This window comes from Schistocerca serialis, chromosome 5, assembly GCF_023864345.2.
Source record: "Schistocerca serialis cubense isolate TAMUIC-IGC-003099 chromosome 5, iqSchSeri2.2, whole genome shotgun sequence".
Taxonomy (NCBI): domain Eukaryota; kingdom Metazoa; phylum Arthropoda; class Insecta; order Orthoptera; family Acrididae; genus Schistocerca; species Schistocerca serialis.
In genome coordinates, this window is record NC_064642.1 from 47730803 (window position 1) to 47743947 (window position 13145).

Here is a 13145-nt window from a genome sequence, read left to right on the forward strand (position 1 = left end):
TCTCAACATTGTGGCAACTAAAATAGACCATACGGAAAGTATACTCTATGGACTTTTACCTCTGCAAACTCTTCAAAATTTCATGCAATGGTTTACTATATTTAATGCATAATAACTGCGTTGAACATCGAAACAAAATTAAGTCATTTATGGGGGGAAGGTATCAGTCAAGAAGATGTGTAAAAATCTAATTTTTGGGCCAAATAGTTTTTGTGGAATCGAATGATAAGAGTGTCAAAGCAGTCGGAACATGATGTGTCAGCACAGGCGAGCAGTGCAGTGACAAAATCGCGCACAGCACGGAATGCAGGGAGCACGTCATTGTAGCAGCGAAAGAGTTAATGCGGCCGTGGTGGCTCTACTTCATGAACTGCGCGCTCCCCCCTAAATGTAAGCTTGCGAACCATGCCATACTATGGCGCTGCTTCTATTGGTGCGTGCGTCATGTGCAACTGGCAACGCAGCAATCTCCCGCGTCTGGGCGGGCATGCGCGAGCAGCCAAGATAAAAGAATTGAACCATAGTTGCTCTGCTTGGTAACTACCAGCATAGCAGCCCGAAAGCACATGATTCGATCTTCTTTGGAACGGAGATATTATCCAACCGTTTTACATGACTGGGTGGTTACAATATCTGTGTTTACATAGTGTCTGTATATTCACATTACAATGTTATTGAGACATGCGTGTATATTTGAAGGAACAGTTACTGCTCTGAGAACATGCATCTGAAGTAAACATTACGGAACTAATCCGCGTTTCGCATGTCTGGATTGACATCAGCTGTTTGTGTTCAGACTGCCAAAATGGCTACATCGACCGCTCGCGGTAACCGGGATATCCGGGTTCGAGTCCCCATCCGGAACAAATTTACATTTGTCACAAGCAGCTGACATGAAGACGAATTCGCAAAAAGGAATCAATTTCGTAACAGTTACATGAGTTATAACTTGAGCAATATTTTATGTACGTAAAGATATCATGTACTCATAAAGTTGTGGTTAAGGTTCCACATAAAACAGTTAGGTGGCCATCTTCAAAGATTCAAAAAGGAATTGGCATGCCAGAACATCAACAGCGATGCTGGTGCTAACATGTTAAAAACGGTTTTCTAGGATGATGTGGTAAGTTTTACCGTTCATCTTTTCCACTGTTTCGCATATATTTTCAGCGTTCGACTTACGAAATCAGTAACTTTTTCATGACAGGTACATGTATCAAGAGAAAAAATAAGGCATGTACGAGGTGGATTCAAGTTGTAAGGCCTCCGATTTTTTTTCTCCGGACTGAAAAGAGACAGAAACATGCGCATTGTTTTAAAATGAGGCCGCGTTCATTGTCAATACATCCCAGAGATGGCAGCACCGTACGGCAGATGGAATTTTACCGCCAGCGGCAAGAATGAGAACTGTTTTAAATACTTAAAATGGCGACGTTTTCCTTACTTGAACAGCATGCAATCATTCGTTTTCTGAATTTGCGTGGTGTGAAACCAATTGAAATTCATCGACAGTTGAAGGAGACATGTGGTGATGGAGTTATGGATGTGTCGAAAGAGCGTTCGTGAGTGCGACAGTTTAATGAAGGCAGAACATCGTGTGACAACAAACCGAAACAACCTCGGGCTCGCACAAGCCCGTCTGATGACATGATTGAGAAAGTGGAGAGAATTGTTTTGGGGGATCGCCGAATGACTGTTGAACAGATCGCCTCCAGAGTTGGCTTTTCTGTGGGTTCTGTGCACACAATCCTGCATGACGACCTGAAAATGCGAAAAGTGTCATCCAGGTGGGTGCCACGAATGATGACGGACAACCACATCGCTGCCCGTGTGGTGTGTTGCCAAGCAATGTTGATGGGCAACGACAGCATGAATGGGACTTTCTTTTCGTCGGTTGTGACAATGGATGAGACGTGGATGCCATTTTTCAATCCAGAAACAAAGCGCCAGTCAGCTCAATGGAAGCACAAGGATTCACCGCCACCAAAAAAATTTCGGGTAACCGCCAGTGCAGAAAAAATGATGGTGTCCATGTTCTGGGACAGCGAGGGCGTAATCCTTACCCATTGCGTTCCAAAGGGCACTACGGTAACAGGTGCATCCTAAGAAAATGTTTTAAAGAGCAAATTCCTCCCTGCACTGCAACAAAAACGTCCGGGAAGGTCTGCGCGTGTGCTGTTTCACCAAGACAACGCACCCGCACATCGAGCTAACGTTACGCAACAGTTTCTTCGCGATAACAACTTTGAAGTGATTCCTCATGCTCCCTACTCACCTGACCTGGCTCCTAGCGACTTTTGGCTTTTTCCAACAATGAAAGACACTCTCCGTGGCCGCACATTCACCAGCCGTGCTGCTATTGCCTCAGCGATTTTCCAGTGGTCAAAACAGACTCCTAAAGAAGCCTTCGCCGCTGCCATGGAATCATGGCGTCAGCGTTGTGAAAAATGTGTACCCTTGCAGGGGAATTACGTCGAGAAGTAACGCCAGTTTCATCGATTACGGGTGAGTAGTTAATTAGAAAAAAAATCGGAGGCCTTAGAACTTGAATGCACCTCGTATTAAGACAAATTACACCTGATGATGGACCCACAGGGCCCGAAATGCATCGTGTCCTTAACAAAACACGAAAAGTTAATTCATACTTCCAGTGTGTTGAATACTGTCACGTTTGAAGCTGTGAAATATCGATAAAATTAAATAGATTTTTCCCATTTTCTAGTATTGCTTTATTCAGTTTACAAGAAGGTAATATAGTAACATATAGCCTAAAAAATAATTTTACATAAATGGCGGCCATCGGAATCATGTTCAACAAAAATCCTATCAGTCATATTTACGAGAAGAACGTTTGATGTAATATACAAACACTACAACCTTGATTGGTAAGACGCTCTTGCATTAGGATGACACCTGGGTGGCTAGTACCCTTCCTAAATAGTGCCACCTTTTCTGTGAAGGGTGTCATATTTTCGTAGAATTTGATAAATGCAGGCACTCAAGTTGTAATGTACAACATGACGCAATTCTCTTAGACTAGTTTTTAGCTGTCGTTACGTAGGCTTTCCCGGCTTAATGAGTCTTGAAAGTCTCTTCGGGTTTTCTGCCGGATCTAAAATCAGCTTGACTCGATATTTCGGCGATCCAACTGATCGCCATCTTCAGGAAAAGGCTGCTTCTGCTGATGAGTCCCGCTGAGAACTGACGCCAGGCTGCAAATCGACGTCCTATATAGGCCACCGTTCAGTACACGGCGTATGCGCCGCCCACCACGGTTGCTGCCCTCCAAGACAGGGAGGTGGCGCCGCCCTTAGTGGAACACTGCTGGCAACGATATATCGCACTCAGTGACCCCACAGAAGGGATCAAGCGTAAGACACTTTCACTGTTGAAAAAGAGTTCGTTGTCGGAAGATTTGCGTAAGAAACTTCATCCCGGTGCTGCAGTTCCGCCTAGGTTGTATGGTTTGCCTAAGTTGCATAAGGAAGGGGTTCCTCTACACCCTATTGTTAGTAATTTGGATGCACCCACTAATTACCTGGCAAAGTATTTATCATCTGTTCTCAGTCCATTTGTTGGCAAGTGTGAACACCATGTCTCCACTTCGGTGGATTTTATTCGACGATTGGGATATTTGAAGTTGAGTCCTTCAAATCTGTTAGTGAGTGTTGATGTGGTATCCCTTTTTACACGAGTTCCTCTGGAAGAGTCCCTTAGATTGATCAGTGAAAAACTGGATGAAGAGCTGGTGAAGCTTTGTCGTCATGTGCTGACATCCACGTATTTTTTATTTAACGGTAACATTTTTGAACAGAATGACGGAGTGGCTATGGTGGTCCTTTATCACCCATAGTCGCCAATTTATTTATGGAGGACTTTGAGGGTATGGCACTGAGGACTTCAGCTTTGCAACCAACGTGCTTCTGGAGGTATGTGGATGATACCTTTTTCGTCTGGCCGCATGGACGTGATGCAGTTAATAGATTTTTGGACCACTTCAACTGTCTTCATTCCGGCATCAAATTTACGATGGAGGTTGAAAATGATGGGATGCTTCCATTTTTAGACGTTATGGTTTATAAAAAACCAGATGGTACTTTGGGACACAGTGTTCACCGGAAGCCGACGCACGCAGATAGGTATCTGAATCCTAAGAGTTGTCATCCACCAAACCAACGCAGTGGCGTCCTTAGGACTTTTGTACGGGGAGCATATGACATTTCCGACGCGGACAACTTAACCCAAGAACTTGCGCATTTGATGGCAGTTTTTAAGGCAAATGGATACTCCGAGAAGCAGATTCATCGGGCTATAAAGTCTGGACCATCTCCGGAGGTGAATGAAGAGGAATATAGATCAGTGGCCTTTCTTCCTTATGCTGGAGGCTTGTCGTTCAAGATTGGACGAATTTTAAGGAATTTTAACATTAAGAGTGTGTTCCGTCCACCTTCTATGATTAGGGCATTACTCGGCTCTGTGAAAGATGATTTGAGGCTTAGGAAACCAGGTGTGTACAAAATTCCGTGTCATTGTGGGAAAGCTTAGATTGGCCGTTCGATTCGCACAGTGCATGACAGGTGTGTGGAACATCGCCGTCATACAGCCGGAAAAATCGGCAGTAGCAGAACACTGCTTAAATGAGGGACACAGTATGAAATTTGATGAAACTGTGGTAGTTGCCAACATTTCTGGTTTTTGGAACAGTGTCTATAAAGAGGCGATTGAAATTGGGTTGGCTGATAATTTAATCAACAGAGACAATGGGTTTCCTCTTAGCAAGACGTGGAATCCTGTATTCTCTCGCATCAAAACTGAACGTCATTCGGTGCGGCCCTGAGTGCGATATATCGTTGCCAGCAGTGTTCCACTAAGGGCGGCGCCACCTCCCTGTCTTGGAGGGCAGCATCCGTGGTGGGCGGCGCATGCGCCGTGTACTGAACGGTGGCCTATATAGGACGTCGGTTTGCAGCCTGGCGTAATTTCTCAGCGGGACTCATCAGCAGAAGCAGCCTTTTCCTGAAGATGGCGACCAGTTAGATCACCGAAAAATCGAGTCAAGTTGATTTTAGGATCCGGCAGCAAACCTGAAGAGACTTTAAAGTCCAGTTCTTAGCTCCTTGAACAGTTCTGATGATGAATGTACTTAATGTTTATTCGTCTTTGTAAAAGGGAACTTAAAATTCATGCGATGCTCTTCTAACGTATCCGTGTTGCACATATGCATGTATAATTAGATTTTATGCTACAAATTGTGTAATATAAATGGTGGCTATAATTAAAGCGCAGCTAGTCACAGAGGTCCAGTGTGGGCTGTAATTATCACATGGTAGCAAAACTTGGTAAATATTCTAATGCGTTAGTGCAGAAACGATTCACACTGAAAAAATTAGTTGCAATTTTGGCCTCTAGGTACAAATTTGGCACTGTGAATGCAATAAATACGTACAGAAATGTCTTCACATGTAATGGAGTAAGAATGGGATGGGGATGGAAAAGGTCCAACATGCGAGGAAGGCATGGTGTTGACTTTATTATTAATTGCATCAGCATATCATCCGAGTTTCGTTGCCATACGATAAATAACTGATGATGGTCGAAGTAGAGAGGATATAAAATGTAGACTGGCAATGGCAAGGAAAGCGTTTCTGAAGAAGAGAAATTTGTTTACATCGAGTATAGATTTAAGTGTCAGGAAGTCATTTCTGAAAGTATTTGTATGGAGTGTAGCCATGTATGGAAGTGAAACGTGGACGATAAATAGTTTGGACAAGAAGAGAATAGAAGCTTTTGAAATGTGGTGCTACAGAAGAATGCTGAAGATTAGATGGGTAGATCACATAACTAATGAGGAGGTATTGAATAGAATTGGGAGAAGAGGAGTTTGTGGCACAACTTGACCAGAAGAAGGGATCGGTTGGTAGGACATGTTCTGAGGCATCAAGGGATCACCAATTTAGTATTGGAGGGCAGCGTAGAGGGTAAAAATCGTAGAGGGAGACCAAGAGATGAATACACTAAGCAGATTCAGAAGGATGTAGGTTGCAGTAGGTACTGGGAGACGAAGAAGCTTGCACAGGATAGAGTAGCATGGAGAGCTGCATCAAACCAGTCTCAGGACTGAAGACCACAACAACAACGATAGTTATAGCCCAAAATGGGTCTCTGTAGATAGCTAACTTTAATAATAATCACTCGGTATTTTAATGAGAAGCGTCCGGCATTAGGCTCGTTTAAAAACACAACAATGCCCAGTTTCACGGCAACAATTCAAATCGTAGTCAGTATGCAATGTAATACTTTATCTGCTGTGATGAACTTCGTGTAAAACGAATTATACAGAACGAATAACGCTTTTGTCTCCTCTCTCCCTCCCCCACCCCCGTCTCTGTAAAACACACGAAATATTTTGGACATTAGAAATATATCAAACTTGCTGACTTACCGTGTATCTCATCTACTGGGCCGCCCGTGCCACCTAGTTCATTTGGTATGAACTCTCGTGGAACACACTGGAAGACTGTATCCGAGCCTTCGAGGTGCGCCATTACCTGCGAACATCAGTCGTCGTATTAAGATTGTACTCCAGTTAGTATCGTGTATCGTCTTAAGAGTGAAGATGGAACTGTCGTGCCGTCTGTTAACAAAATAAGGAAATTCTCTCATTACATCGTGATAAGCAATAGTCGTTACAGACTGTCTTCCTCCGTAGAAAATTGCTCTGACGATTTACCAAATGGCCTCCATTATAACACCGTAGATTAGAAGAGCGTGTTTAGCCCAGGTATATGGTTGTCCAGTGCATCAGCTGTTGTTCACAATGTGTAGACGGATCCATGCAGAAAAGAACATTAACATCGTTCGTGACCAAAACCTTTATCCCGCTTAGTGGCGATGGATTCCAAAGCTTCTGAGGGGTATCAATGTTTGGTGCCAACTCACAGGATTACCTCCAACGTCGTGCCTATTGAGGAAATACAGTTTTTGATGTAGGGACCGACTGCCAGTCTCGCTTAACATACACTCCTGGAAATGGAAAAAAGAACACATTGACACCGGTGTGTCAGACCCACCATACTTGCTCCGGACACTGCGAGAGGGCTGTACAAGCAATGATCACACGCACGGCACAGCGGACACACCAGGAACCGCGGTGTTGGCCGTCGAATGGCGCTAGCTGCGCAGCATTTGTGCACCGCCGCCGTCAGTGTCAGCCAGTTTGCCGTGGCATACGGAGCTCCATCGCAGTCTTTAACACTGGTAGCATGCCGCGACAGCGTGGACGTGAACCGTATGTGCAGTTGACGGACTTTGAGCGAGGGCGTATAGTGGGCATGCGGGAGGCCGGTTGGACGTACCGCCGAATTGCTCAACACGTGGGGCGTGAGGTCTCCACAGTACATCGATGTTGTCGCCAGTGGTCGGCGGAAGGTGCACGTGCCCGTCGACCTGGGACCGGACCGCAGCGACGCACGGATGCACGCCAAGACCGTAGGATCCTACGCAGTGCCGTAGGGGACCGCACCGCCACTTCCCAGCAAATTAGGGACACTGTTGCTCCTGGGGTATCGGCGAGGACCATTCGCAACCGTCTCCATGAAGCTGGGCTACGGTCCCGCACATCGTTAGGCCGTCTTCCGCTCACGGCCCAAAATCGTGCAGCCCGCCTCCAGTGGTGTCGCGACAGGCGTAAATGGAGGGTTGAATGGAGACGTGTCGTCTTCAGCGATGAGAGTCGCTTCTGCCTTGGTGCCAATGATGGTCGTATGCGTGTTTGGCGCCGTGAAGGTGAGCGCCACAATCAGGACTGCATACGACCGAGGCACACAGGGCCAACACCCGGCATCATGGTGTGGGGAGCGATCTCCTACACTGGCCGTACACCACTGGTGATCGTCGAGGGGACACTGAATAGTGCACGGTGCATCCAAACCGTCATCGAACCCATCGTTCTACCATTCCTAGACCGGCAAGGGAACTTGCTGTTCCAACAGGACAATGCACGTCCGCATGTATCCCGTGCCACCCAACGTGCTCTAGAAGGTGTAAGTCAACTACCCTGGCCAGCAAGATCTCCGGATCTGTCCCCCATTGAGCATGTTTGGGACTTGATGAAGCGTCGTCTCACGCGGTCTGCACGTCCAGCACGAACGCTGGTCCAACTGAGGCGCCAGGTGGAAATGGCATGGCAAGCCGTTCCACAGGACTACATCCAGCATCTCTACGATCGTCTCCATGGGAGAATAGCAGCCTGCATTGCTGCGAAAGGTGGATATACACTGTACTAGTGCCGACATCGTGCATGCTCTGTTGCCTGTGTCTATGTGCCTGTGGTTCTGTCAGTGTGATCATGTGATGTATCTGACCCCAGGAATGTGTCAATAAAGTTTCCCCTTCCTGGGACAATGAATTCACGGTGTTCTTATTTCAATTTCCAGGAGTGTAGATAGGGCAAAACTAAATGCCTTTCTCAGAGAGACGCTGTTCTAAGATTTTCAAAAATAATTGCAACCAGTCGCCTTTCGTGATGGTTCAATTTTTGTTACATGATGCCCGGGTACAAGACGTGTAGCGACTCATCATCAGAAGATTTATAAAGCTTTTATTGATTGTAGCATTGTGGAATTCGTTGTGTAGAGTTATTAGTAATATAGTGACCGCTACACACATCGACTGTTGTGGTTGAATTCGTTAGCTCCGTTCGCGACATCCAGAGATAAAGTTGTGGCGCGAGTTGGGTGACTGTGCGGTGACAAATGAATGGCGTCAACCGCCAAAGTTTGTGTCCACCTCTTCGAGCGCTTTGTTAATGTTTATTACTTACTCCTTGGAGCTGTAACATAGTTAGTTTATTTGGAGGAATGCATGGTAAACACTGTGCTGTCTTACAATATATTTATTCACAACTGGTTTCGATCACTGATCATCTTCCAGGCCGCGGTGGTCGAGCGGTTCTAGGCGCGAAGTCTGGAACCGCGCGACTGCTACGGTCGCAGGTTCGAATCCTGCCTCGGCATGGATGTGTGTGATGTCCATAGGTTAGTTAGGTTTAAGTAGTTCTAAGTTCTAGGCGATTGATGATCTCAGATGTTAAGTCCCATAGTGCTCAGAGCCATTTGAACCATTTTTCAACTGATTATCTTCAAGGTGGAAAACTATTGTAACAACTTCAGAAGCCATAAATGCTATTTAAGCAGAAAAAAATACCATAGCTGACTTGCGCCATCATAAACTAAGGACTATGCCTTGTCGATTTAGCGACGTCCCTCTCTCCGTTGTCATCCTATTCAATTCTTCATATGATTTTATCCCTTATCTTCTTTGATGCTGTTAAAATACGTTGCTCTTGGCCTGCCTCTTGGTTTTTCCCTAAAACTTTTCCTTCAAATACATTTCTTACGAACTGGTTGCATCTCATCATGTGCCCTATCATTTTTCATTTTCTTCTTCCTATATAATTTAGCAGCGTTCTGTTCTCATTCACTTCTCTTAAGACCTGTTCACTACTTTTTCTATCTATCCAGCTTGTTTTCGTTAGCTGACTTGCAGACACCAGAAAAAGATAGTTCACGCCATAATACCTGCATAAGCAATCAGAAACAACTGAAAAATGAAATCATGCTTCTGTTTCCTTAAGCCAGTATTATGGCGTATCTTTTTCTCATGTTTACAAGTCAGCTTTGGCATCTTTTCTGGTTAAACAGTATGTATGACACCTGAAATTGCCACAATATTTTTCCACTGTCAAGATAATTAATGATCGAAACCGGTTGTGAATAAATATTTTGTGGCACAGTGTTTACCATGCATTTCTCTAAGTTTAGCGATGCTGTTCACTGTCACCTGAAAAGAAATTTTTAATCTTTTACTTTATGTTTACTCTGTTTTTCTTGCTGTATATTGAGAAATCGCCTATACCAACTAACTTTTTTTCCGTTTCGTAATTTCGCTTTAATAAAACTGTTCAAGCCCATTCTCAGTGTGCGATTCAGCACTTATTAAGTACGGGCAGCAGTACACGATCTAATATTGCCGTCAGAGGTGACCTCGACGTGATCAGCGCTGAGAAGACAGATCCGCAATAACATAACAATATTGATTACAGGGCGGAACTGCCTGCAGTATCGCGACTGGCTATTCGCCTGCCACCGTTTTGGCCGTTTGCCCAGGTCGAGGCTAGCTTTTGCTATGTCGAAACTACAGCGGAAGCGACTGAATTTGCATCGATAGTGCGTCACCTCGATCAACGCTACGCTATCGAAGTCCGGGATATAACCACCGCTTCACATGCCACAGGAATCAATTCCCACGTACTTCGAAGGCTGGAAAAAAATTAAACAGTGTGGCTAAGATAAATGGCTCTTTCCTTTTTTCTGTATATGAAAAATTTATAAGTGCTCAACCGAACTACTAGGTGACATAACTAATCTACTAGAAATATCTCAGCGCTAAAGTCATAGTAAATCATTAGCCTAATCATGTTCCTTGCGCAGAAGCCTGCTGAAGTTTCTTATGTCACCTAAAAGATTCATATTGATAGGCACGCTCTCCTGCTTTAATCTGCCATCGAGGTGATAACGGGAGGACGTGGGTACCAATCATTTCGGAAGCTATATTTCTCGTAGCGTATTAGCGGTTTCGCTAGTTCACAAGACAGTCCTATTGGCGAGCGTGAACGTCCACGTTATACACCAAGAGCTTTGAAATCGCTTCACAGGAGCATTCACTCAACCCAACTACCTCAATCCGAAGAGACTACTTCACATCATTATGTTCCAAATGGCTGAGACGGCCGCTATGGTGCAAAGAACTGAATTTATCGGCAACTATTGCTCTAGCAGACTTACATCAAAGGCAGTAAGTAGTATCTACTCTTACTTTTGGTGTCATAATGCGTGTTACGAGGTTCCTACAGCCACTGCCAGGTGAGCCATTGTAGATGATTGCTCCTCCAGCACAACACCTATGTAGAATGTGTTACATGGCAGCGTATCCATAAACTGCGACCCAACATATTTTGTAATGTTATATGCACATCGCCACAGTCAATTTAGTCGACCCCTTAATGCTGCACCATAACAGCAGACAATATTCAGTGCTATCAATGAACGCTCTACTAATAAGGTTTTCTCTTCCTTTCCTTTTATTATGGTAAGTAAGATCAGTTTTGATTCCGTAAAAGTGTTGCAACACGTGTGGTAATACTGACCCTACGACTTATCTTAGAGGATAGATTAAGGAAAGGCAAACCTATGTTTCTAGCATTTGTAGACTTAGAGAAAGCCTTTGACAATGTTGACTGGAATACGCTCTTTCAAATTCTGAAGGTGGCAGGGGTAAAATACAGGGAGCGAAAGGCTTTTACAATTTGTATAGAAACCAGATGGCAGTTATAGGAATCGAGGGGCATGAAAGGGAAGAAGTGGCTGGGAAGGGAGTGAGACAGGGTCGTAGCCTATCCCCGATATTATTCAATCTGTATATTGAGCAAGCAATAAAGGGAACAAAAGAAAAATTCGGAGTAGGAATTAAAATCCATGGAGAAGAAATAAAAATTTTGAGGTTCGCCGATGACATTGTAATTCTGTCAGACACAGCAAAGGACTTGGAAGAGCAGTTGAACGGAATGGACAGTGTCTTGCAAGGAGGATATAAGATGAACATCAACAAAAGCAAAACGAGGATAATGGAATGTAGTCGAATTAAATCGGGTGATGCTGCTTAAAGTAGTAAATGAATTTTGCTATTTGGGGAGCAAAATAAATGATGGTGGTCTAAGTAGAGAGGATATAAAACGTAGACTGGCAAAGGCAAGGAAAGCGTTTCTGAAGAAGAGAAATTTGTTTACTTAGGGTATAGATTTAAGTGTCAGGAAGTTGTTTCTGAAAGTATTTGTATGGAGCGTAGCCATGCGTGGAAGTGAAACGTGGACGATAAATAGGTTAGCCAAGAAGAGAATAGAAGCTTTCGAAATGTGGTGCTACAGAAGAATGCTGAAGATTAGATGGGTAGATCACACAACTAATGGTTCAAATGGTTCAAATGGCTCTGAGTACTATGGGACTTAACTACTGTGGTCATCAGTCCCCTAGAACTTAGAACTACTTAAACCTAACTAACCTAAGGACATCACACACATCTATGCCCGAGGCAGGATTCGAACCTGCGACCGTAGCAGTCGCGCGGTTCCAGACTGCGCGCCTAGAACCGCTAGACCACCGCGGCCGGCTCACATAACTAATGAGGAGGTATTGAACAGAACTAGAGAGAAGAAAAATTTGTGGCACAACTTGACTAGAAGAAGGGATCGGGTGGTGGGACATGTTCTGAGGCATCAACGCATCACCAATTTAGTATTGGAGGGCAGCGTGGAGGGTAAAAATCGTAGAGGGAGACCAAGAGACGAGTACAGTAAGGACATTAAGAACGATGTAGGTTGCGGTAGATACCGCAAGATGAAAAAGTTTGCACAGTATAGAGTAGCATGGGGAGCTGCATCAAACAAGTCTCTGGACTGAAGACCACAACAACAACAACCCCTCCCAGCACAACACCTATGTAGAATGTGTTACATGGCAGCGTATCCATAAACTGCGACCCAACATATGTAATGTTATATGCACATCCCCACAGTCGCTTTAGTCGATCCCTTAATGTTGCACCATAACGGCAGACAATATTCAGTGCTATCAATGAACGCTCTACTAATTACGATTTATCATCTTTTCCTTTTATTATGGTGAGGGATCTGTGATTTTCTGCAGCCTTGGAGAGCTATTTCTAGCTGGCTTGGGAAACATAGTTTACTTATAACGACCACAGAGGATGACAAATGAGTTCAAAGCTGAACGTTGTCCATCAGAGCAGGTAGGAAGTGCAGAATCTCCGCACTTCGGGCGGGCTGGCCTACCTGCCGAAAACTCCATTGTACTAGATGACTGAAGACATCCTTTTGGAAAGATAACATGTGAAGCCAGGTGCAGGTGCCAAAATGAGAGAAGTGAGGGGTTCACCATTTCTCTGCAGTCTCACCATGAAGGAATGTTAGTTTAAAACCCTTTCAATGACCACTCTGATTGGCTCACAATAATTATTTCTGTAGAACGCATGCTTTCCCATGGACGCCTGTGTATAAGCTGTTCGGTATG

At 44.5% G+C, this 13145-nt stretch overlaps 1 protein-coding gene across 2 annotated transcripts in view; it reads right to left on the reverse strand.

The window, feature by feature from the left end:
* The window catches only part of LOC126480925 (alpha-tocopherol transfer protein-like), a 149458-nt gene that overhangs the window by 33174 nt on the left and 103139 nt on the right, over positions 1 to 13145 (reverse strand). For both annotated transcript variants that reach the window (XM_050104338.1, XM_050104337.1), the window contains one exon: positions 6443 to 6548. In XM_050104338.1, the coding sequence (XP_049960295.1) occupies positions 6443 to 6548 (106 nt within the window). The remainder of the gene's footprint in view (positions 1 to 6442; positions 6549 to 13145) is intronic.